General features: G+C 40.2%; 1 protein-coding gene across 1 annotated transcript in view; it reads right to left on the bottom strand.

The window, feature by feature from the left end:
* Positions 1-20923, bottom strand: part of ARHGAP15 (Rho GTPase activating protein 15) — a 322354-nt gene extending 301431 nt beyond the window's left edge. Inside the window, exons 1-2 of the mRNA XM_083865289.1 lie at positions 20772-20923; positions 4333-4512 (exon numbers count right to left, since the gene is read on the bottom strand). Coding sequence (XP_083721415.1) covers positions 4333-4512; positions 20772-20795 — 204 coding nt within the window. The 5' untranslated portion in view covers positions 20796-20923. The remainder of the gene's footprint in view (positions 1-4332; positions 4513-20771) is intronic.
* Between the last annotated feature and the right edge of the window lie 6208 nt (positions 20924-27131).

Here is a 27131-nt window from a genome sequence, read left to right as displayed (position 1 = left end):
TCACAGGAAAGAGAATATTCTTCAAAACTACATCAAGAGTAGGTTTTCTGCTTTTAGAAATATTTTTGTCAAGATTTGCTTTTTCCTCCAAGAAAAAAAGTAAACTGGGGGAAGAAAAAAAAAGAGCTATCCTCAAAAACTTTCCCTAAATAAACTATACTATAAAAGAAGCTCTGATGATCTTGCAGAGATTGAAATAATCCCTTTTTGAGCTAAAACTACCCATAGCAATGAAACTGAAAATACTCTAAAAGAGGGCTGGAGACTGTCTTGTAATTAACATTAAACAGATAACATATTTACGAGGAAGTCAAAATATTTTGGAAGCCAATAATCCTGTAAGCCTTAACGTGGTATAAAAACAACAAATAAATGCAAAGTGTTACTGTTACACATGCCTGCCTGATCAATGGTTTTCACATATTGATCTATAAATGGAGTTGACAGTCTGTGTTGGCTGCACATTTTCCAAGCAGCTCTATTTTTGTACAAAACCAATACGGGCAATTACCTTTGTTTGAGATGCCAAGTCTTATCAATTCAATGTGATTTAGTGTCATTTTAATTAAATATCAGGATCTACTTCAGGACAATCTATACAAACAAAGCCTCAAACTTGACTATAAGCTTGATTTGAAGTAAACATGTACAAGCCCTGCAATTTCAAAATATGGCTCAAAAACTCTGCTAAACAGAAGGTTTATATTTTTAGCAAATTTATTTCTGTCTTTTTGGCTAGCCATAACTTTGGCAAGTGTTCTATGATCACAGGAGTAAGAAACAAAAGAAGATTGCTTCCCCATTTCTCTGATAAAGTATTAGGGAGATAAATAAACCTACCAGTTTGTTTAACCTAATCAGAGAAAGCTCTGATACATTAACATTTTGGAATGTCTAAATAGGTTCTAATTCTTAATATAGACACCAATAAAAAATACATTCCATTGTTTGGAGTTGCTCTGAATGAAGCAAAATGCACTTCCCTGGGGTTTAACAGATGAAAATAGCAAATATTCATTTACACTGCTAGTTCAGATGCTACCATTAAGCACAGAAAGAGCCCTCACTTGCCAGTCTGTGTCCAGCTTCATGATTTGTGCTCTTTACACTCTACATTAATATCAATTTCAACCTTTGCACAGAGCTCAGGCGTTTCCATTGAAATTAATAACACAACCCCCAATAATCTCTTGTGTGTTCAGTTCCTGCCTCCCACATTTGCATCTGCACCACTATAAAATGCACACGTGCATATGGCCCCACTGATGTAGGATGCACATCTTTTTCTGTCACACCACGGAAAATAATCTGTTCACCTTCAAAAGTGTAGCCCCAGGTGTGTTCACAAGCACCACAGCACATGCTTCAGAATACAGCAAATCCCTCAGAGAAAATTAGGCATTTTTTTCTCCTCCATAAATCACCACTCGTCTTTCTACCTTTGCGCCTGGTTGAAGCCCTTTATTGTCTGGAGTGGGCATTTTCTCTTTCCAAACAAGTTTTGGAAATCTATATTTCTATTGATTGTTCAAAATGTGCCAAAGGCTGATTGCCTTAATCCGCTAAAGTCAGTAGGTTTTGCATAAGTTGAGCAAAAAGGATTTGACCCATTTATTAATAGAACAGAGTATGTGGCACACACCAAGCATGGACAGCAGAAGGGTGGTATGGAATCTTTTATTCAGCTGCTTCTAGTTTTTCAAGAGAAAAATCTCTCCAATAACAGGGCAAAAATATTCAGTCAACATAAAATAGAAAATAAACATAATCAATGGATGCCTCATGGATTAGATCCATCATCTAAACAGAGGCAGACTGTGAAAACAGAAAATTTCCAAGTAGGAAGAAGAGGATAAATCCTTTTTCTCTTCAAGCACAAAATAATTAGCTTTGATTAATATTCTGGTAATACGTGTCTTTTAGCAGAGATCTGTGTGCCTTTAAATGCAAAAGTGAAGACCATAGAAAAGAGCAAAGAGAGGAGAATGTCTCGATTTTTAAAACAAAATTATTAAATTTAAATATATTTATACACACCTATATGTTTGTATCAGTTGGATCTTTCGTTTTCAAGACACTTGGAAGGGCAGAAGATGCTCCCCTGAATTATTTTCCCCCAAATCTTTCACAAATCACATGCCCAGATATGTCAGCACATGGCTGATAAACACAATTGGTATTTCACTGCTCCTTTAGCTTGCTGCATTTAAAGCCCACAGTTGAAAGCATTTGGATCCTTGGGAATTTTGCTTTTTACTTTGGGCGTCAGCAAACAACTTTAAGAGGCTTATTTAAGTAAATACGCCCAAACACTTTCAGCCTGTCAATATCTAGTCAGAAAATTCTGCATGGCAAAAAGAGATGAAAAGAATTGAAACAGAAAGGAAATTAGTAGCATGGCAAGCTTTCAATCTATTATGTCGGAGCCAAGTTTGCTTGGTAAAATGACATATACTGGGTAAAAATTCCGCTTTTATGTAATTAGCTACTAAACAAATGCAACACAAAGCAACTTTCCAGCTCCCAGCCAGTGAGCATATATTGCACCTGGTGTGGTTGTTGGGGTATGGCAGTGACTATTTATGTCTAATTTAACTTTTTAGAGCCCTTGCTCTCTAACAGTCCAGCATACTATCCCCCAAACTAAAGTTATGTAACAAGGTAATATCAACAATGAGAAACTGCATGATAAAATCCTGCCCAAAAGTGAAAAATGCTAATTTTGTCTCATTTAGCAGCTGGATACAGAAATGCTCATTAGTTTTAAGAGGGTTAATCCTTTTAACTTTTGCATATTGATATGCCAATTATGCCTAATTGTACAAGAGGCATCAGTCAAGGTAATAGTGCATAAACACATGAAAGTTATTAAGTACATCCCAACATGTAATAAAGTAGGTGTTAATTGGTAGCTGAGTTCTGCAGGCTATTGAGGTGGATAATTCATTGAGAGATGGATCACTTGTAATTTCTCTACATAATTCCTTTTGCAGTCTCATGCTGTGATGTTTTCATGCTTGTCAAAAACAACTGCAGCCTAGTGCCTTTTGTTAAACACAGCCAATAAAATGTTAGGCACCATTAAATATACTTAACTTTTAAACTTTTTCAAAGGTACAGTTCTTCCTGGTATTACATTATGGTATTCCCAGTAAATTATTATAAGCAGCTTTCCAAGTTTTGTGGTGGAGGAACACTGCAAGTCAAATAAAAGGGGAAAACATATGCAGTGTGTCTGAGGCAAAGAATGTAATTTAAATAAATGCTAAATGAGTATCTTATCAGCTGCTAAGATCTAAACAGATTTTTCACTCTAGAAGTATAAGCTGAAATGAGTTAAGTTACACCAGAGAAATTAATCACTAGAATAACATATGTCTAAATAAGTCTAAATTTTGAGGTTTAATTTTGAGTAAAAAAAAGGAAAGGGAATACTGAAGGTCTTGTGGCTTTCCTCCATTTAATAACTTTGTCAAAAATCTGAATATTTCATAGGAATCCATTACACCAACAACAAAAAAAATAATGGTTGGCATGGCTGGGAGAAGTGGCTGAGATCTGGGACTCTGTCCCCAGCTAACAGAGTCTTCTCCCTCATTTGCATTCTCAGAGAACAAAATGGATCTGGAGTCCAAAAAGTGGCTAACATTGCATAAATAATTTTGTAACATCATATGGCCCCAGCTGCAAGTTGCCACCATTATGGAAGAAAATTAACCAGGGGAGACTCATACCAATCAGTTTGTTTAGCAGCTCACAAGGAGTACAGGGGCAGGGATGCAACTGGCAATAGAGTTCATCACTAACTATTTAATTTACAAAAAAAAATGCTAATTGATAAAAAATGACTCAACTGCTTTGACTCTGTTAACTATAGAAATAATAGCATAAGTTCAGTGCCTGATTCTTGTACAATTCATTGTACAGCAAGACTTATTTTTGTTACAAAGTTTTTCTTTATTTGCAGAGTTTGAAATTCCCATTTGTTTTCTTCTGTCTGCTTTTGAAGTTTGCCTTTTGAGAAACTGTGACGTGTATCTGAAACTGGAAGTGCTATTCTCAGCTTACTTAAGCCTTGCTTAGGTGCTGTTAAAACTGAGAGCTGAAATGCTGAGTAGATGTTATGGTCACGGCCACCAAAGCCAAATTCTGTATTTCATGAAGGAAAATTATTATTCCAATACCTAGAGATACTCCTAAAAATGTATTAGTGACTTTAAATCCCTCCTTTCAAAGGATGATAATGGAACCAGTGTCTTAACATGCATAAAATAATTCTGTAGATTTTAAAAATTTGGAAGATTCAGAAAATATTAGGGGTGTTTTACTCACGGGCTCGGCGACTTTCACATTCTCAGAGAGAATCATGGATTTGCTTTGGCTCAGCCTGTCGTGGTGACTGTTGGAATTTTTGATCCTCATTTGAACAGCCCCCGTGCTGTGGTGGGAAGGATTAGGCTTTTCAGAGGCTGTATCAGAAGTTGAAGACCTTTCCATGGTTGCTGGGTTGACCTGAAGAATGTAAAATAAGAGCATTAATCTGGGGACTCCTCATACAAAAACATATCAATGCCAGGTCTGTGTCACTGCAGTCAGGAGAAGAAGCTGAGTGATCTTGCTGGCAAGATCTTGATCATCTTTGAACACCCAGATAACTATCAGCTCTGTCAGCCTGTAGTTTTATTATTGTCCTTATCACTCTCCCATCCAAACTGCCTTGGAAGAGTTAGTTTATGTAAAAGATTATCCTTATCTCAAAAGCCATTCTCCTCCATGGTGTAATCTCCCTGCAAGCCTCTGCCACGTCCAGCTGGCAGCCACTCCACTTTGTCTTTGGCCCTGCTCACAGGACACATTTTAAATCTTGCAAAGGGAAAGGACACGCTGTGAAGCCAATTAACATATCTTACCTCCACAGTCCCACATGGGCCAGCCACAAGTGCATCTCAGGGCCACGCTGCAACCCTGCTAAGTGTCCTAGAGCCAAACCTGGAGCTGATAAAATAGCCCTTCATTTTCACAGTTCTATCAGCAGAGCAGAGGAGATTTTTTTTTGTTTCTCTGTCCATTTTTAAAATCTGAAATGGAGAAATGGCTGAGCTCTCAAGCCCTTGGATAGGGGGTGGACCTAGAGTGACCACAGTGCTGCCGTTCAGCCTCCCATTTTGGTGCTAGAACAACTCAACCAACTCCCTTTTAGCTATTCAAAGCCTCAAAACATTTTTTTGTAGGCAAAAGTAGCTTCACATTTCCTGTAGAAAACATCAAGAGAGTGATGTACAACACTTGCTCTGTTTTCCTCCCCCCTTGCTCACCCTCGTACTACTGCATGTAGCTCGTGGGTGCAGCAATCTACTGAGAGTCACAAGAAAACTGGCTCTTTATATTGCTGTGTAACCACATGAGAAAATGTGTAAGGCAGAGATACTACAACAAGCTGAAATAGCTGGTTTCCCAACTATGGAGCCAGCGAAATGGGAAATCCATTTAAGTGCAGTTATAGTATAAACTGTTGAAAAATCAGCGTTTTCCAAACGGGTTGGAGAGCACAGCTATTTCTAGCAACATCCCCACAACTTCTGAAGGCTCTGAAAGATTAAATTCCTTGATTTAAAGAAAGCCCATTACTATGAAGACATCAGAGCAGAGAATACATTGTCCTGGTGTGAAGGTGGGACAGGGAGGTGAGGAGCTCTGCTGCACATCCCTGGGCAGGACCACAGCCTGTGCAGCTGGGAGGACACAGCTCCCACAGCTTCAGCCTCTCTTGGCACTGATAAAACCCTCCCTCACAGGAAATTGCCCTAAATGTAGAGGATGATAACAACAGGTCATGCAGTTAGAATGGCTGAGGGTGGAAGAGACCTTGGTAGGTCATCTGGTCCAACCTGCTTGAACAGGACCATCTAGAAGTGGTTGCCCCAGAAGGCTTTTCATAGAACTACAGACTGTTTTGGAGGTTGGAAGGGACCTTAAAGATCACATATTTCCAACACCCCTGGCATGGGCTGAGACTTTCAGGGCAATTTTTATGCATTCATGGCAGCCCTCTTGACAAGAGGAAGAAGGAAGTGCTTTAACATTAGCCCTTTACTCACTCAACATGATGTGCCATGATAGAAACACTGAATTTTATCCAAAAAAAAAATCCCAACCAAAATCAAAGCTTGTGCTCATTGGTTGTTTCCTGCATTGACTCAGTCAGAAGTTGAATCTCAGGTTACAGAAATTAGATTAAAGCTGTTTCATGTTTCTTAGGAGCATACCTGACACAGAGCTGGTGTACTGTACTTGAGAAAACTCTTCCCATGGATCTTTGGTGGGCAGCACTGCATGTTCTCCCTCCCTAAGACACTTCTCACCACCCTTCAGAGCAGTCAGCACCCAAATCCATGTCACAGGGACACTTTGTCATTTTGGCAGTAAGGACTTGCAGCAGCTCCAAGCAGAATTTTTTTTTTTTTTTTCCCTCCTCTTAAACTTGGAGAGTCAAATCATTTTGTATTTCATGTTGGTATCAAATCAAAAATTGCTTCTCAACAGATTTTCAGTAGGCTCCAGGCTGGAGAGAGGATCAGACTCGAGAGACGAGAGCAACACTGGCTCTGTCACGGATCCAATGTTTGGCTGGAGCACATCGCTCAGATTCTCTTCTGAAATCTCCCACCTATAAAACTCTGACATATCTATCCCTTCTTGGGAGCATTATGGGTTTTAATTAGGTAGTCTCTGTCTGGTGTTGTCGGTACATGACGTGACATAAAAAAGTTTAATGGAGTCACAAAGTCGTGCCCTGGATCACAAGTAGGAAGGCAGGCAGTAAATGGCAAAGCTGCAAAGACTTCTGAAACTTCTGGTTCTAATCTCATTGAACCTTGGTTGATTTTCCTGAAAACTTGAACTAATTTGCATACATCAGAGTATTACAAGGAGGCTTTCCAAGATGCTAAAATTACAGGAACTACTATAAAAGCAAACAACAAACCCCAAAATGGCACATTTCCACCATCAGATTTGCCTTAACGTAAAACACAGTGAGATCCTGCAGAATATGAAGGAGATCTGGCATAACATGGAAACGAGGTACAAAAGCTGTTCCCAGAGGATTTTCAGGTAGGAATCCTTTGCTGTCCAAGCTGCACTCAGGCTCCTGACAGCGTTACCAGCCCTATATGCCAGTAGATGGCACCCTGAATATGAGCTCCACAAATGCAACAGCTCGACATTTGCATTTGCAAGGAGGGTTTTGGTAATCCTCTCACTCTGCCCTGCCTCTGTTGTTTGTTTGTTTGCTTATTTTTCTTCTAACTTTTTTTTTTTTTTTTAATAACAGAGGGGAGGACCATCAGGAAACAGATAAAATATCGTCAGAAAACATAAAAAGGATCCTATCTTCTGCATTTACGAGTTGGTGCTTCCAAATTGTTATTAGAAGCATCAGGGCCAAGTTTGGGCTGGTTTTGCAGGGGAATTTGTTTTGCTTCCTTTGGAAGGCAGAGCTGCCAAGCCCCGTGCAACTGCTTGTGTGGCACTCCATGTCCATTATATAATTAGCTAATTTGCCTTTTGGCAAACAGCATCTGGATATAAATTTTGGGTTTGAAACCTCCTATGGTTGATTTGCTAGAGAAAGGCATTAAACCAAGACAGAATTACCCCTCCTCTCCACCCTGTTGTTTAGAGTGTTCCTGGAGTAAAGGATCAGGACAACTTTGAGATATTAATCTAAGGGAAACAAGGGAAGACTCTCAAAATTCCTCTTGGATATTTCTGTTTTGGGGCACTGTGGAACAGAAGGGGCAAGTTGAAAAAAGGGTGAGGAATGGTCAGGAGCCAGAAAAATCCTTGACATGAGGATGGATGGATGGATGGATGGATGGATGGATGGATGGATGATGCAGGAAGTGAAAACTGATTCACAGACTGGGGAGAAGACATTACAGTAGGTATGAGGAAGGAGAAATTTAATTTCTGAACAGTGAGTGAATCACTTACTTATGGGGCAAGAAACACCACTGAGATGAAGGGACAAAACCACCTTTTTGGGTGGGAATTGCCAAAAGTATTCACCAGAAGATTGTAATGTTTCAATTAAAATGTAATGTAATGGTTTTTTCTGTAATGTTTCATTTAAAAATGGAGCTTTCACAGACCATGATGTTTGGTAGCAGTGAAAATATGTCAATTATTTTTGTTTGATGGGGGAAAATTGTTTTCTGTCCTTCTGAAAAGAGAAAGAAGATGACAAAAGAAACAAAACAAAAGAGAACCCTTCTGTTGCTATTTAGAGTTTCTATCAAAAATCCAAAAATATACTTTGTTTTTTTAAAAAATGAAGATAGTGAATTGCTCATCTCTACCATTGTTACAGCTTTTGTAGCTGAACTATGGTTTCTGTCTCAGAATGTCAGTCTGTAAGTACTGCCCTCCTACAGGGCATTCTAGGTCATGGACCTAGAATGAATTCCATATTGCATTTTTCAGCATTTAAATCCACTTCATACATGCTGCTCTGTCCAAAAAGTGACCCTATAATGACTGGACTGGTTTGTATTAGCCAAAAAACTTTATTTCTGGAGTTTTGGTGCAGTACTGGTAGTCAGTACATAGATTTTCTACAAAGCAGAGAATTAATTCTTCAAGAAACAAGAAGATAGCAATATTTCCAAAGTTTGGCTTCAGCTTTGTCTATATTTCCTACAGATACATATATACAGTGGAGGACAGAATGCAAATGATAATTCATCAGCATCTTGTACCAAAGAAGCTGTGGCTGCCCCTGGATCCCTGGAAGTGTCCAAAGGCAGGTTGGACAGGGCTTGGAGCAACCTGGGATAGTGGAAGGTGTCCCTGAACATGGCAGGGAGTTGGGAGAAGATGGTTTTTAAATTCCCTTCCAACACACATAATTCTGGGTTTCTATGATTAAATCGTTGTAACATTCTCCAAAAAAAACAAACAAACAAACAAAAACCTAATTAATATAATTTCTCAAATTTGTTATTCAGGAGTATGACTTTAAAATAATATATTTTTCAGTGTTTCTAAATAAGTTTTTCATTTATCCCACATTATCTCCTTGTGACTTGCACCACTGTCAAGTCAGAAGAATAATGAACATGAAAGTTCTCACCACAGCAGAGTGCAAACTCTGCAAAATTGAATTCCATCCTGTTGTGTTGACTAATTTAAGTATTTCGCTCAAGAACACACAGTACCTGAAGAGCATCCACCAAACCTAATGCAACAGTATCACAGAAGGATAAAAATCAGCACTGGGTTCACCATCCCACCCGACCTGTGAGCCTGCAAAACCATAAAAATGGAAGCAGAAGTTGCAGTGAATAACAGAAAAAAACAAGAGAATGAACAGGAAAAAAAAAAAAAAAAAAAAAAAAAAAAAAAAAAAAAAACACCCAAGACAAAGGCAGACACGTGGTGAGCTGGAGCATTCCTGTAAAGGAGAACGTGTCACTGTGTCTGTGAAAGTGTTTACCACCAAAATCAACACACCTATGTAAATATTGCTGCTGTCAGGTTTTGCCCTTGGCCTGTGCTACACCAAAATCTCTGCCGAGGCACAGCTTGGCTTAAAGACACACAGTGATGGAAAATAAAGGTGCACAAATTAAAAAAAAAAAAAAATCCTACATGTAAAGAGAGAGGATAACCAGTAAACTGCTCCATAGTTTGTTGTGTTTAAATTACTCCTATCTGCACTTTGCTGCGTCTATTTTATTTCAGCCATCCCCACTGTGCTGCTCTCAGAGCTGACACATCCCACCCCCGTGCCCAGGGCAGGGACACAAAAGGAAAGGCTGCTGAGGGATGGATGCAGTGTCCTGGGCTGGTGCCCAGGAGTGTCCTGAAGCCAGTTTGTCTGAGTACTGGAAAACAGAAAAATCTATAGGACTGAAAATACAAAACAGATATAACCTTCCTATGCCTTTTCATTTCAAAAAATGTATCAGGTGCTTAGGATTAATTTCCTACCTTTAATCAAAGGAGGAGATCAGGAATGACACAACATCACCACTGTCTGTTACCCCACTTTTGTCTGTTTATGTCAGATAGACAATAAACCAGAATTTAGTGCTGGGTTCAGCCTGCTGTAAAATGCTAAATTGTCCTAAACTCAGCAGCTCAGTTTCCCTCATCACCCAAAACTGCAATCTCATCTCTAAGTTGATGCCCCCTAAGTCCTACAAAAAACATGTTCATCAGCATTAATTATCACACCCTATTTTTATTTTTTACCCTGTTGCAGCCACCAGACTTCTGGTGGTGTCTCAGAACAGACAACACAACACACAGAGCAAGGATCTCTAAGTGCTGGCTTTGTAAATACTATTTTCTAGTCCAGTACTTGTGGACTTTCTGCAAATAAAAGCAGAAATGGCCCACTCCAATTTTTATAAACAGTTACCCATCTCTCTGCTGTGGTCAAAGACAAGAACAAATAATCTTTTATGCTTTGTTTGGAGCCATATCTCACTGTCCAGAATTTCTCTGTTACCATGTGTGGCAATAAGCTGCCCAAACCATTATTCACAATTTTTTATGCTCTGAGGTATTTCATTCAGTCTCTATGAAGGATGCACCTAAAGGCAAATTTCTCAGCACAGCTTGAACTAAATCACAGAATCAGAGAATAATTGAGCTTGGAAAATACCTCTAGCATCATCTGTTGACAGGTCCATCACTAAACCATGTCCCTGAGCATCACATCTACATGTTTTTGAACACTTCTAGGACTGTGATTCCACCACTTTCCTAGGCAGCCTGTTCCAATGCTTGATCACCCTTTCAGTGAAGGAATTTTCCCTAAAATCCAATATAAACCTCCCCTGACACAACTTGAAGCCATTTCCTCTTGTCCTATCACTTAGCAGACCTTTTAGGTAGTAACTCAATACAAGAGTAAAGCATTAAACAAGACTTTAGGCTGAAAAACCTGTTATCTGTGAGATTTTAACCTGATCCTTGATATGATGACAATTTCAACCCCTCTGATTTATTCTCTTATTTTAAGAGAGGGCTGTATTTTACAACAACACTTGGTTAGCAACTACATAATTCTCACAACAGAAATCTCATGTACCAACCTAAATCCGGTAGGAACAAAATGTGTTTTCATATAACAAAATTTCTTTCTGGCTTGTGCAATACAGAAAAGATGGTTCCAAGCAGGTCTTAAAGGCCTGATTCTGATTTTGAGTTCCCAGTGAACCAATAGGAGCTGATGGAATCACTGAGCAATGGCAAGATGGAGGAGGAGAGACAAAGAACTCATTGCACTATGGAGCCAGCCAAGAAAATACACTTTGTTAACAAGAGGGACAGGCTTGTCCCATTGTACAGAGGTAAAGATTTTGTTTAATTTTAAGTCTAAGACCCTTTTTTTTTTTTTTTTTTTTTTTTTAAATGATGACTCAGTTCCTAAGAATTAAAGCTTTGGGGTGTGGTACTTCATGTCTCATTCCTGAGGGTTTTCCACACGTATCAGGGATATACAGCAGGTCACAGACCCACAAATGCACAACCTGCACCTCACAATACCTTACAGAATGGTACAATTGGTGCTTCAGGGATTTCATGTCCATTGACATGTGGGCTAAAACTGCAAGAGGCTTATTAATATGAAGTTTGACTGCAGCCTTTTTCTGTTTTTTCAACAGTAATTGTTTTTTCAACAAGTAATAGCACACTACAAAATTAAAAAAAAAAAACAAACAAACAAACAAACAAACAAAAAACTTAAAAGGATAAAATAAAATAACAAAAGGCTTCCATCAAGTCCCACTTTCTAGCAAGTGGCAGCAAAGTATCTTATCCAAATATATTCAATGGAAGTATTATTAATCTTCACAAAATTTTGCTTGATTTGTCTCCAGGATTGGATGAGGAGAAACATGAAGAGAAAATTTATGTGCCTCTTCTGGACTGGCAAAGGTTATCAGTGAGGATTTAAAAGGAGCCTAAAGTCATCCTTTGTGTTATTCTGGAATTTCATAGAAGATGACAACCCCAGAATCTGTTCCCTTCTATACATAGATAAACCCTGAAAAAGAGCAGCACAGATGACAAAGGAAAACAGGGAAAATCTGCTTGCTTTCTATAGGGCAGAGATCTGCCCCCTCTGGAACTGCTTTCCTATCTGGTTGGAAATGTTCTGAGAATTAGAGAGGAGAACGGGAGTTACTATTCCAAAGTTTTGTGGATACAGTGCCAGACTCTTCACATCCATATTTTATGACTCCAGATCCAACAACTCTAATCCTGTAACGCTCCATGACCTGCTATCTGCAGGTCTTACCTGCACAAATAAAACTTGCTTGGAAATATCACTGGGGCATTATTGAAAACAACAAAACCACATGTAACAGGGTAAAAGAAGGTCATCAAGTGACTTCACATGGTCATGACTCCTCTTGCATCACTTAGTTCCCTAATTTTGTTCCATGGGAAGGTGTCAGAAAAGGTAGCAGTTGTTCCAAAAGTTCTTCTGTCCCAATATATCATATGGGATAGCATAATGGAGTCTATTTTCACCATTCCCATGTCAATTCAGTATCTCAGCTTCCAGTGGAACCTGAAGCTAAAAGTATCCTTTGTGTACAGTTTGGCCTGCATATGTTCTGGGAACAGTTGTCCATAGTAGAAATTCAGTTGAATATGTAAAAGAACATGCCTGGGGGAAAAAAAAATGCTACTTCTAGGTCTTGCTGCTGGCAGCACCTTTCATTTCTTTCTGGATTGCTTCTGATCCATGACACCTGCCTCTATTTTCTGTGCTGTGCAAGCCAGACTACAATCCTTCTGATGGAGAATATTGGTTATACAGACCAATATATTGAAAACCCATCTGTGAGTATCATCCTGTACACTGCACTTCTAATGCCTCCTATGACCCTGAGCAGCAGGACTAGGATGGCTTGGACTGTAGACCAGAGGCATTAAGGAATTTACAGCAGCATAAAACTTAGTAACAATTTATAATTAATGCATTTCATTGGTTTAACACTAAAAATGATCTAATAAGTGCTAGAGGAGAATGCTTGGTTATTCCTGACCTGTCCTACTCATTAGGAGAAGAAAGTTTCCTTCTACCTCTTTCTTTTTTTCTAAAGGTTTATTTAGTGCAGGTAAGTACAGAGTAGAGCCAAGGCTTTCCAAACACCTCAAGACTGACGAGTCTCAACTCATTTCACACCTGCACCTGATGCTTGTTTCATGGTAACTTTTTAGTTTAAAGCTGTCTATTTCGGAATATAAAAAAAAAAATAAAAAAATTCAATGTTTTCTCTAGGAAGATCACATAAGAATCACAAATTTTCCCCGGTGCTTGAAAGAAATCTGTTCCTATAGCCTAAATGTTCAGAGAAGTGTTGTTACTTTTAATGTTGCCAGAGATCTGAAGTGATGAGATACTATGGGAAAGGTTATTCTTGCAGTATTTACAGATACAAGCAGAAGCAGAAGTGACAGAAATTTCAAAGTAAGGCTGCTTGAAATACTTCCAGCTCAATTCTGCAGAACTTCTCCTCACAGAGATTTGGATATTCATCCAAGCTTTTCCATGCTTACCTGAACTAGACATGTGGTGATGGTAATTTTTGGAACAGCCCAAACTCTCTGGAGAAGTAGAAGAGTTTGTACCACAAGACAAACTGATGTATTAGAAAAATATTTTTTAAACACCTGAAAACACCTGAGAATAGCCAAAGAAACAAATCATCTCTAAGTTCTAAATTTCAGAGCATTGCCAACCAGAAATTCTGGGCTTAATTTCCCAGGGACAGGACTGTCCCGAGCCCTGCTTGGGCAGGGTGTGACAGCCCCTTTGTGCCCTCCCCACAGCCCCACTGGATGATTCACTGGGAGGAAACATTTCACATCCATCACTGAGTAAAACCCGAGTTTTATCCCACTCTACCTCCAAATCAGTTGGGCACTGCTGAGCACATGGAGCAGCTGTAAGTCCTGCCTCACTTTGACCTCCAGGCCTCAGTTCCTGCAGTAGCACCACCCCCTTCACCAGGAAAAAAAAAAAAAAACAACAAAAAAAAAGCCTTCTTGCTTTCTATAAAGCCTTTGGTGAAATAGCAACAGTAGTTTTAACCTCTTAGTGTATCTCAGAGTTCCTCAGCTTAGCAGTTTCAATGCACATTTGCTGTCTTAGTCCTTTTTGCAGTTCCATACACCCATCATCCCACAGAGGACATCTGTCAAACTGAGATATTGAGATTATTGAATACCAAAGGCTCTAAATCTTCTCAGACTTTAAAAATAAATTAAAGAATAAAGTGAACTTAGGATAAACTTATTTCTGCTTTTATTTAAAAGTTACAACGAGATTTTATTTTTTTTTTTTTCTTTTTTTTTTTGCTGACCCTGAGTGCCTCAATAGTTCTACAAAGAGGAGGCTTGTCCTTTATTGGGACAGAGAGATGCCCTCCCTCCCTCCCTCCCACTCCCCCGGGTGATGTTTGACTTCCCGTGCTGTGCACATGAAACAGTCCCTCCCACCCTCCCTCCATCTCCCACCAGCCATATCTGCAGCAGTTTTTGTGCTGTGATCCTGCAGCTGTTCCCTCGCTTCTTCTCACTGCTCCCACTTCCCATCTGAGGGAGGAGGAAAAAAAATCCTCCAGACACTTTTAATCTGTTCCCACACTCCATCCCCACTTTCCTTTGCAGAGCTCCTGGTGCTGCACTTCCAAGAGAGGCTGCTGTGAAATGCAGCAGAGACGGCACCTACGGCTTTATAGGAGAAAACTTTTAAGCTGTGGCAGGAACCAGAAGGGGAAATTCTTTGTGGTTTGCTTTGAGCAAGCCCCTCTTCTGCATTTCATGGGGCCCCCAGCTTGCTTTCTGCAGCAGCCACCTCTGCCACAGAGCACAGGGCAGAGGAGTGCCTGCCCCACCAAGAGGAGACAAAGGCCCTTGTTGTGTGTGATAACATCTGAGGTCACACATGCAGCTGAGATGTCTGCACAGGGGGAATACCACGGGTGCTGTGCTGCCAAAAAAGCTGATTTCATAGATTCATATAATGGTTTGGGTTGCAAAGGGCCTTAAAGATCATCTGTTTCCAACTCCCCTGGCACGATTGCTTTGATGACACAAGTAGTTTGAGCACAGGATCAATGAAATTCTTTAGCCAGGGACCAGAAAACCTTATCTCACTAAAGTGGTTCAGCGTGATTCCAGGAAATCTTGTACATATTTTCTGCAGGCCAGGAGACCACAGCCACCTGTGTCCCAGCACAGATGTGTTACACAGAGCCAAAATCAACACCAATGGCATCAGGAGCAGAGCAGAGCCAGAGCTGCCTGCGAGCACCGACACTCATAGCGAAACAGTCACTGCCATTCATCTGCCCCCAGCACTGTGCAGGGCAAAAATACTGAATGACTGTTACATTTTCCACTGGGTTTATGAGGTAGCATCCTCAAATCCCTTTTTAGATGAAATAGCTGCACTCAGCCCAAATGAACCTCTGCAGTCCTGTGCACCTGAGTTAAAATGTCCTTAGACTGCACCAACATTGTTCCATTAATATCTGAATCTTTTGCAGGGTATAACCCTGATAAGAAATATCTTAATTTAACTTCTTTCATTATTTTATTCCATGCAACTTTTGCTCCACATCTTAATAGATTCCCTCTTTTCAGCTACTCTCACTCTAAGAAAGATCTTACAAAAGACTCAAGCTTCAGAAGAAAATTAAAGCTAGAAAGGAAGTTTTCAAATTCAAATTGCAACAATTCTGAATGTCTCAGGTGTCTGTGACTGCATCCTACTCAAGCAGGAGCTAGAGCTGGACTGTCCAGAGGAAATTCAAGAATGGATTGAAGACATAACTTCCTCTAAGTTATGACTTTACTTTCCTTTTCCAGAGTTTAGGATTAAGGAAGGAGGAGGAACAGACCTGCTTTCACTGGGGTTGTTTCTGCTTTCCTTGGCACTCCAAGAGCAGATGGATTAATGGTGGATGGATTAATGGTGGATGGATTAATGCTAAATGGGTTAATCTTAAATCTAAAAATCATCACAAGAATTTGATTACTCATCACTATACTTTGTTGGGTGGTTGTTTTTCTAATAAATTAACCAAGAATGCAATGTTCTGCTGATAATGGAAATGTTAATCTCTCTGGATCAAACCTCAGCACTGCTCACACAAATGGCAGCATGTGCCAGAGCTCTGAGAGATGGAAAGCCCGATGTGACACCCACCCAGGTGTAAAATATCGATTAATTCATAGCAAAACTATTTGCTAGAAATGAAGTTTTGAGATAGCCTAGGGAGGCTTCTGTTGGTGTTTGCTGTGGGTGTCCATGGTGTGGCCATCAGGCCCTCCCGTGATGTGTGTGTGGGTTTGGCTCTGAGCCCCAGCTGCAGCACAGACACCAAAAAGCTGAGAGCTCCTGACACCCAGCAGGCTGGGGACAAACTCTCCAGCCAGAGAGGTGACAGAACTATCTCAGACACAGAACTCTGGAGCTTCAACTGCTTTCAGAAAATATCTCTGTCATTTCCTTCCTCACCCCGAAAGGAAGAGAGTTTGTAACATCCTGAGTAGCAAACAAACAAGTTCAGGTGCCTCTGGCTCTTTCGGTAACTGGTATCTGATTCAGCACCAAATACAGCAGTGGTTTTGCTCAGGGTGGGGCAGAAGAAGAAATCCAAAACAAAGAACAAGCACATCTCCAGCTCTGAGCCACGTTCACTTTTGTTTTCCCTTCCTCCTCATCTCCCTCTCCCCTCTTATCAGGTTTGCAGGTGTCCTGAAAACTGATGGATGTTTTGCAGAAGGAACCACAAGTCCCTTTAAGTTCAAGGACTGTACCTGCTTAGTGCATCAGGCACAAGGTTTGGAAGAAATAGTCATGAAAACCACAGCAGGAACCCACAATAGCCAGTTCAACTGCAAGTGAATGGTTTACTATCTGCCAATCTCAAATGGATATGGATCTTAAACAACCTACCACCAACCATACCACCATCCAACTCAGTTAATTTATTGAAGAAAGGCTTCAGTAAATGTCTGAGCACTCCCTGAGTTAATGCAACTTGCACTTACACACAGTAGCTTAGCAGATAATTTGGAGACTACAAATATCTATTTAAACCTCTGTTACTTTTCCTACTTAATTCTCAAAACATTTCTTTCTCATAAGTAAGCTGAGTGAAAATATTGAAAAATTAAGAGAAAAAAGTCAAATTTTTTAAGCATATATGAATTTTGGTTCCTAGTTTCTGCAAAGAGGATTTATTTTACATGTCCCAGATGTCAACATTTCCAAATTACTTTAATATGAACCAATAATGCCCTGAAAAATCTTCTCCAGCATGGCCTGGCTGCTTCCACTGACAGCTCTTGCTTGGGCTTGATTTGCCCCATTGTCATTTTGCAACATCTAAACATCTGTGCCCAGAAAATTATTTCCTAACCTTCTTCATGAACATCCAAGTGCTTTCCTTTTGCTCCTGCCTCAGCCAGCCTGGAAGTTTTCAACCCAGGGAGCTTCGAGTGGTGACAAAGATGATGCAAGACTGTGACAAGAAGTCTCACTCTTGAAGTAAAAAATAGCTCTGCATTGAGGAAGTCCCAGTGTAAATGAGGAGCCTAGCAGTGCTTGTTTTGTAGTGAGCCTCCAAAACAACCTTTTTATAGTATTTCTCAAAGCAGAGAAGGCTGACAGAGCCATGCTGAGTGTGTGAAGGCACGATCTTAACATCCAACAACCATCTCTGTCCTTCAGGAGCTGCTCAGGGAGTGAAATTCAGACTCACTGAGACCACTGGTTGAAGCAGACCCACCTCAAAAGAAGGTTTCAGAGCAGGTAAAACCTGCAGCAAAACCTCCTCACCCAGCCCAGGTTCCCAAGTGCTGAAGGCAGCAAAGCATTTGGCCTACCCTGACCCTCAGAGGTCATGACACCAGTCTGATGGTGACAAAAGCTGCTGGAAGCCACCACAGGATGGAAAAAGAGACAGCTTTGGGCAGCTTGTGTAACCAGGGGGGAAAATCTGCTGCAGTGCTCTGAATGGCACTTCAACTATCATGGAAAATCTGGGCCAAAATTGTATGCAATCTGCTTTCTTCAAGACTCATACTACCAAAGAATGAAATCAGGAAAACAATCTGCATTTAACAGTATCCATCAGCACCACTTTCTGCCTTAGTAGCAACTAGAAACAGGTTTCATCCATCCATATGGAACTCTTAGGAGGTAAGTGGAATGTGGAGACTTTGGCTGGAGCTCAGGTGATGCTTTATTTTGTTTTTCAAAGAGATGAGCCCAAAGAGGTGATCCAATAGAGGATTAGCACATGTTCTGTCTGTAAACTACCATGTTTCAGGTTAAAAGTTAGGAGCACACTTAAGTACTGACAGACTTCCTCAACAACAAAAAACATCTCTTGGTTTTTAGCCGCATGCAAGTTTTTAACAGCTCATTAAATGGTTAATAATTCACACTGATTGATCTGACACAGCACAGAGGTATCTAACAAAAAATAAATAAATTCAAGAAAAATAGGCAAGTATCAGAATTACACATAGCGAGCATCAAAAAATCCTTAAAGACTCTGCCTATAACCCACAATCCTGGATGTGATTCATCAGGCCATAATGCAGCAGTTACCATAGCTCAAAGTGTAGCAGCAGAGACCCAAGCTGAAGCCTTTGTGCAGCACTGCCAAAAACATTCTCACTGTAGCGCTGGAGGTCACAAAGGGAAATCCATCCCATTGCATGGGATGCTGCTTTTTAAACCCTGCCCTGAAGATCATTGCTGCAAAGAAGTAAGAATTGCTGGGATCAGAAACAGACAGAGGCATCCAAACCAGAGCCACGTTGGATGTTGTGGAGTTTTACCACCCAAACACCAGGAGAAAAATTCAAGCGTGCCTCAGTCACCATTTTAGTTTCTGTTTCCTGTTTCACTCCAGGTAGGGAGGAACATACCCAAGGCCAGGATGCAGCCCTCTGGTGACAGGGATTACCAAGAGTGTAACGCACTCAAGCTTGGTTGGAAGAAGATGAAGCATCTCTTCCAAACCAGGATATTTTGTGTCAAAGCAAAAAGAAGTTTCTACAACAAATGCTGTCAAAAAAAAAAGAATTTTTTTTCCCATTCAATAGTAGTGTATAGCAGGAGCTTTAAAATACAGAGTGCTTCTGCTGTTTGCTCTATTTGGAAAAGAAAATGAACAAATGTACATCACAGATGTAATTGGATGGAGAGATAAACCGAACAAGACATGCTGCTCTAAAATGAATTTGCCTTGGACACAAAGGGGTAAGTTGCAGAGAAAGGGAGAAAATAAAGACATAAAACTCTGAGAATTCAAAGTACTTCACCAAATCTCACAGCTCTTTGGAAAGTGCATTTTAAATTAGTCTAAGACTCTACAGCAGAAACATAAAAATCACGACAAACACAGCCCAGGAAGAGAACATGTTCTTTTTATACAATTTCCCTGATTTGTGTATGCAGGCAGGACAGCTTTTTTATTTTTTTTTCTCCAAAAAGTACAGAAAATATGAAATGTGATCTTACTACAGTACACAAAAATCTGTCTCCAATTACTATGCAGGATTCCAAAATGAGCTCCGAGCCACGTGTGACATCTTTCAACTCTGACCCATAATTCCAAAAGAAACCCAAGTTGCCTGTTCTGAGAAGGCAATCACTTACAAACACAAGCACAAGTCACAAAGTTTGCAGCAAGTTGAATGTTACTGGGATAAAAAAAAATCTTCACCATAAAACAAGCCTTGCTAATTCTGGCTCTCCTTTATGTGGCCCATAATCAAAGTGCTTTATTGTGTTAGCTGAGCACCTTCCTGAATTACTATTTCTTTGCAATCCTCTGCAGGCCAGAAAGTTGTTTGCCCACCAACAGCAATGCAGATGTTTCTTTGCTGAGGGAAAACTTTGAGGTGGGGGCTCAGGACATACAACTCTTTTTTCTGGCCAGCTCTGAAGCAGAGGATGAGTTAGTCAGGGTTTGAACAACCCATGCAGGAAACACACAGCTCTGACACCTCCACTGAACAGCTCCACGAGGATCACCATCCACTGCCCATAGATAAACCCAGGATATTTTATGTGGAATGTCCTTTATGCCCCATGTTCTCTTCCTACCAGTACAACTGACAAACAACAGAGTGGTATCAAATTTCTTGATATCAAGTAGGGCAAGAAATGCCTCTATCAACATCTTCACACTCTAGAAATATGAAAACAACTAGATACCTACCCCTAGCACTGACTTTTGTCTTGTCCATGGCTACTAACCACATCCCTCATGGTCACCAGCACAGCAGCCAGTTAATCAATCACTGCTAAACTGCACTCAGGAAGAGCAAATGCTGGGAAAAGTGATCTAATCTCATTTCCAAGCCAGTGCCACAAACTTTTCCACATTTTTGGGGAGAGCTGTTTAGTTCCTGGATATGAGAAGGGATTAATGGGTTGGAGTACTAGACAAAGTCAGGTAAAGTTGCCTCTTGCATGGAATGCAACAGGTTTGCCAAATTCCAAGCACTTATTTAAAACATCATTTCACACCTGTATCCTCCACACTTTTCTCATTGCTTTCAAATTCACAAAGGCCTGTAGAAATAATCTTGCAATTAAAGCAACCTGACTTGAATGCCCACAAAAATGCTCGTAGCTAAGATTATTTAAAAAAGAAAAATTCAGCAACACGTTTCCCAAAGTGCACAGAGGGGGATCAGAGGCTCCTTACCTGCAGCCTCAGGGACGTTGTCATCTCATCTCAAGCCGCCATCACTGAGAAACAGTTTTAAAATCTTTCAAAAGAACGGAAAAGATGGAGGTCACATGTGCAGAGACGGCACTCGAGTTGGTCCCACCTCTCATATAGAGAGAAAGAAAGCAGGGAAAAAAAGTAAAATAAAACCACTTCCTGCAAGAGCAGAAGTGAGCCATCTCACCAGCGAGCGGCCAACATCTAGAGGTTAGTGTAGAATTCTTCTGGATGGGAGAAAAACCCAGATTTTTAAGGTATGAAAGCAACTTCTTTGTGAAAATTGCAGCAAACAGGGAAAGTTAGCTTTTGCAGAAGGTAAAGATGAGGTTTAAAAGGAAATGCTGAAAGGAATTACGATTCTAAGCCTTAAGACAACTTCCCTTTTCTTACCTTCAATGAAACCCTTTGAGTACTGAAATAAACAGCTTGCAACAAATCTGCTTTGCTATTTTGAAATATAGCTTTGGTAAGCTGGACACTCACTGCACTGGTATTTAGATTAATACAGCAGCAAGTTCTGAACAATCAGAGAGTTTGCTACTGAAAAAAAAACCACCTGTAGTGATCTGTACTATTGCCTGGTAGAGGTCAGACAGGCAAACACTTCTGGGTTTTTTTATTTTCTGCTTTAACTCTCTTCCATGAAGTAGCCCTTAGGAGAACAGCTGCTGCCCTGCGTCACTTCCTGCAGCATCCCACACCCCAATGGTCCCTCCCAGGCAGGGCAACCCAGAGAACCATCAGATCCAGGCACAGCTCTGTGCCTTTGGGGCTCTGGAAAAGCCCCTTCCTCCTAAATGCCTTCATCAGCATCTGCCATGTGGCTTTTTTGTTTGTTTCAGCAAGGAACAACCGTATTTTTCTGGTGTTTCTAGGTCAACTCACAAAGCAGCGGGGATTCCCAGGGAGGGCAGGGCTGTGGTGCTGTGGGGACAATCACAATGCTGAAGAGCTCTCTAGTAAAGCTTTGACAGAAAAGGGGGATCTTTTTTGGTTGTGTCCCACAAAAAAAAAGAAAAGCCACTAAACACCTGCCATATGACCTAAGATCGTTTCTGTCCTGATATTTAGGGTTTTGTCCTGACAGTGAGGTAAAATGAGCTCTGTTGAGAGGAGGAGCTCCTCAAGAAGCTCTGTCCCATCTGTGCAGAGGTCCAGCAACAAGGTCACTGGGTGCCCTAAAGGAGGATTCCAAAGCACAACCCACGGTTGTAACAGAGGGAAAGAGAGATAATGGAAAGAGCAAAACCATCCTAAGGGAGATGGGAAATGAGAGGCAGGGGTTGTGCCAGGGCTGGAGCTTGGGAAGGCCTACAAGGAGATTGTGATGTGTCTTACAAAGCTGAAAAAGACTGATTTGCAGGCAGGTCATTTCCCATTGCAGAAAGTAAAAAAGATGCAAGAAGGTTCCTGTAGAGAGGAGCTTTAGTCCATCATGCATTTACTGAAGCAATGGGGAAGCAAGACCTTCAAGGACTCAAGAAACCCTCAAAGTCCAGCAATAAAACAGGGGGACACAGCCCTGATGAAGGAACGGCAGAGCTCTTAGGCTACAGAGTGATCATTTTATTATTATTTTTCATTTCTTAGTAGCTTTTACAAGATTCATTTCATGGCCAAAGATCCAGTTATGCCAAAAACTACACAAAGCCAGAACCAACTCTCCTTGTTTCCAAATGCTTCCTGTGTGTGATGAGAGGCAGCACAGAGGGATGAGCAGGAGGGAGATGCTCTTTACTGCTCCAAACTATCATTTCTTTGTAGGCCCTTTAAAGTTGGACTTCTGAAATAAAAAAGGCGAATGGATGCCTATGAATTGTGATGAGCATTTTCTCCCAGATTTGAGGAGGTGAGAGAGGACAACAGCAATTTTCTGTAAACCGACCATTTCTAGTGCTTCAGGCCCTGCAGCAGCACTAATTAACTGCTAACTCTTTTAAAAGCAGTATATATGCCAACTAATTTTGTCATATGAGATAATTTTAAATTGAAAAATCTATTGTAGCTGTGTGCATCTCAAGATCTTCCTGGATCTCAAGATCTTCCACAAATAAAATCATTGTGAATGAAATTTGCAAAATAAAATCATTGGAAGCGTTTTTTCAGCCACAAAAATATTTGTGAGCAGTGCGGACAACAGAACTAAAATATGAAAAAAAATTGAAAAGACATCATTGAACCTGTAAAATGCTGCAGCAGAAGTTGCCTGTGTTACCTGATCCAAACCCTGGATTACTGGGGACATGACATTTTTCATGAAAACATCTTTCACTGCTCACCTAACATTTCACTCGAGTTGCAGACTGCGTCTGAGCTCCTTCACATCCATTTGACAGTATGTCAGCAGTGACAAAATTCTATAAAAGGATGGCAGCTTTGCATACAGCTCAAACTTATGCAGCACAAGCTTCCTGTGTGATCTCTGAAAGGCTGAAAATACTTTGGATGTGCAAAAAAAAAAAAAAAAAAAAAAAAAAAAAAAAAAAAAAGAAAGAAAGAAAGAAAAAAAAAAGCCAGTTTAACAAAATCCAAACTCTCATTTATTCTAAGTAAAACTAAGCAGGAAACAGAAGCCACATAGACACTACCTGCAGCAGATTGCTGTGCAATGGGCCCTTGTGTTTGCTGTGCAAGTTAAAGATGGAGCATCCTTTCATCCTTTCTGAGGCGCTGAGTTCTTGTCCCTGTTTTGGGGGCTGATGGCGTCATTGCCCCTGAGATGTGTCACCAAGCTGGTGAACATCCAGATTGCCTCATCTCATACCTCGAAGAATCAAAGCTAAAAAAGGAGTTTTGAAAAAATCACTGTTGACTGAAGGTGCTGAATGCCCAGCAGATGTTGTCAGCTCTGTTATAATAAATCCAAGAGGTATCATGAGCTTCCTCAGGTGCATAAAGAGCTACTCCAAGACTTATTCTGGACCAGCAGCCTCCTGAGAGGGAAAGAAAACTTGACTCTTTTTTTATTGTTTTTGCCTAGTTCAGCCTTCACTCCCTGTTGTGATGACTGGCAGGCAGCCTGGTGTCTGGCTTGTAGAGCAGACACCCAGTAGCAAAACTAATTCAGTGGTTAAATCAAGCCATAACAGACAATACAAACCTGACAGCCCACAGGCACAGGCCTGGAAGGACAATTGTGTATCCAATCCCTCACTGCAGAAGAAAATATTATTTTTTTTAATTAATAAAAATGGCTAAAGTGCCACAACTTTGCAATTCACTGGGAGAAACTCTAGGAAACTAGAATACTATGTCATGATCATGGAATGGTTTGGGTTGGAAGGGCCCTTAAAGATCATCCAGTTCCAACCTTTTGCCATGGGCAGCAACACCTTCCAGCAAACTAGATTGCTCCAAGCCCCATTCAACCTGGCCTTGGACAGTTAAAAATAATTACTTTTTCCCCACATCTTTCATCAGAGAAATGTAATTTTTCATCATTTTAGAACATTTCAAAGGGAGGAAAAATATTTTTGTTCTTCATGGCCAATAATTCATACTCCTGCTCATAGCAATCCTTTGCTCAGAATGCTGATGCCCATTCAGCAGCTTTTTTTGGTGGTTTTTTTTTTTTTTTTTTTTTTTTTTTTTTTTTTTTTTTTTTTTTTTTTTTTTTTGCTAAAAGGGCCTTGAATATTTAATCCCAGAAAAAAAAAAAAAAAAAAAAAAAAAAAGTTTCTGGAAGCACATTCTGATGTGTCAAGAAGGCCGTGCTTGTGGCCATGCAACAGCTCCAACAGCTCACAGCCCGAGTGAGCTGCAGCCTCCAATATCACCTGCTTGGGCTATAAATGCTCATAATGTGGGAGCCTGGATGTAAATCCCAATGTAAATACACAGAAAAGGCTGGATTCTCACAACTCTCTCAACCACAATGTGAATTTTAAACATTCTGGTACCATCTTCCAAAACCTTTTACCTTGAGCTGACTTTTCCCCCAGACAATCCATTTTATTCACCGCGGTCGTCAAAGCGCAAGAGACGTTTTGACAAAATGGTCACAGGTGGTAGGGAATAGATCTTTAGAGATTCTCCAGCACTTTAATGTTGGCTCTATGGAAGGAACATATGTGCTGTGACTTGAGGTCTAAAACCCAGAACATTCACATCTCAGGAGAAAAGTGATCCTGCATTAAATCACTTAATAGCTGAGCCACTGAAGTTTTGACAACAGTGTATATCTATTTATATCTACTGTAGAAAGTGGAAGAGAAGTTTAGGAAAGAACTCTGTGAATATTTACTTCCTAATAAACTTCTTTTTGCCTTAAAATGAGGTTTGGGTTTAGGAATATTCATAGCTAAGAAAATAACATATATATTTTTAGTTTAATTATTTTTCAAGCTTAGTTGCTGCTGTATTTCATTGTTAAAGGAAAAAAAAATAGGACACTAAAGTTAACAAAAACTACTGGGCAAGAAAGTTCTATAAATATCCAGTTTTGTCTTTTTCTCTCTCTTTCCCAGGTGTTTTTAGAGATCTTTCTATTTATTTTAAAAGCCAGCCTTGCCTAGGGCTATATTTAATAACTTAGAAAAGCCACTCCAATCCATTGTATAGCCATACTGTACTAAAAAAAGAGACAAACCCCCAGCATATGTTGATGCATTATGTAAAGACTTTCCTTGACAGGATTCAGTTACATGCAAGCTTGAAATGCAGTGTAAATGTATTTTCTGGAGTGCTAAAAGTACTACAATACCAAACTGCCAAAGAGGTGGTTTTACATCACACAATAAGGAAAGAACCTTAAGAGAAAAGAGTTGTGCACTCTGGGAGACAATATCTTGATCTATGAGCCCGTGAGCAAATCAGAGCTACAAAAACAATGTTTTCATGGTGAAGGAGGAGTCTGGAAGGAATATGTCATCCCTTAGCACAAAAGTGATGCTCCAGCCAGTGTTGTTTCTACCTCTGTTACAAGAGTTTCAGCTACCTGGTGAATAGTTTCTAGTGGAGAAAGTCCCAAATCCTTTAAAATCCCATGAACTAGAAACAAGTTTTAAAGGATGGCTTTGCAAATCAGACTAGATACTTTAGAGAAATAGAACTATGAAAGGTAATTTTAGATAATTAGCTTTAAGGCATTAACAGTATTCTGTGGCAAAAGCTGATAGGCCAAGGAATACTTATAATGTATTGTAATTAATAAATAATTAGTTTCTGATTGTGATGGGGTGAATAATAACACCTGTATTGTCTCCCCCTTCACATAAGACTGAAAATAGAATAAAAGATTTTAAAACTCCTCAGTTGCCCCATCTCTAAATCAAAAAAAAGTTTAATCCAACAGAGGATGAACAGAAAATAAAGATAAGATGTTCTGAGATATTTTCTCCTTCTGCTTCAGCCTTTGAGGAAAACCATTCCCAATTCTACAGTACCAAAGCCCCCATTCACAATAAGCAAACAAACAAATAAATAAACATAAGCAAGCAGCCAAACCAGCTATTCACAAAAAACAACGTGCCCCATCAAATATAGTGGAAATAAGAATTGCTGAATTCTTTTCTTGTCTCTTCCTAATAGAGGCTTTATCTGGGTGGCAGCTCTGCTCTCCCCCTGCTCCCTCCCCTGGTGCCACCCCAGGGTGCATCAGAACTGTCCAGGCACTGGTGCCAAAAAAAAGAAGGCAACAAATGCAAGGGAGAGTCAGTTGCAGGATGTCAAACTCCTCTGCAGACAGATGAATGTCCTCTCTTGTGTCCAGAAGCTTTCAGGGGAGACTGTGCTGCTTGGAATGGACTGGGAAACATCAAATAAATCAGTTTATCAAAGACTTGAAGCAGTTAGTTGAATTAATTAATTCCGTATGTCAGCTCCAATCCCTTCCTGTGATCTTATTTGCTCACTTAATGCACAGATACTTGGAGTTTCTGTGCATGGCTCTACCCCATTGCCCTTTTCCTCAGCTCCCTCCTTCTGCCAGGCAAGTGCTGCATTCTCACAGGACCTGGGAGATGTCAGGAAATCAGGTTGTTGGTGAATGGGGGATATCCAGATCTGAGAAAGGAAAAAAAAAAAAAAAAAAAAAAAAAAAAAAAAAAAAAAGAGAGAGAGAGAAAATAAGAAGGGCATCTTCAGTGCAACTCGTAGCCACCAGGCTGAGTATTAGATCTGTTTGGCTGTTTGCACTTCTTGGAAAGCTTAGTCACAGCAGCCACCTACAGAAGATAAGGATGTCCTTACTCAGGGCACTTCAACATGTTGTCCGTAGAAATACAACAAATTTCAGCTTACTCCCAGCAGATGAAAATAGAAAACTGATAGCCCTCACTCTATACCTCTTGAGCTTGTTCCAGTTTTTCAGTTCCTTTTAATTCTGTAGTTTGTGGT

Source organism: Zosterops lateralis, assembly GCF_965231275.1.
Source record: "Zosterops lateralis genome assembly, chromosome: 7".
In the NCBI taxonomy this organism is placed as follows: Eukaryota; Metazoa; Chordata; class Aves; order Passeriformes; family Zosteropidae; genus Zosterops; species Zosterops lateralis.
The sequence above is the reverse complement of the archived record's forward strand: the minus strand, read 5'-3'. Positions and strand labels throughout refer to the sequence as shown.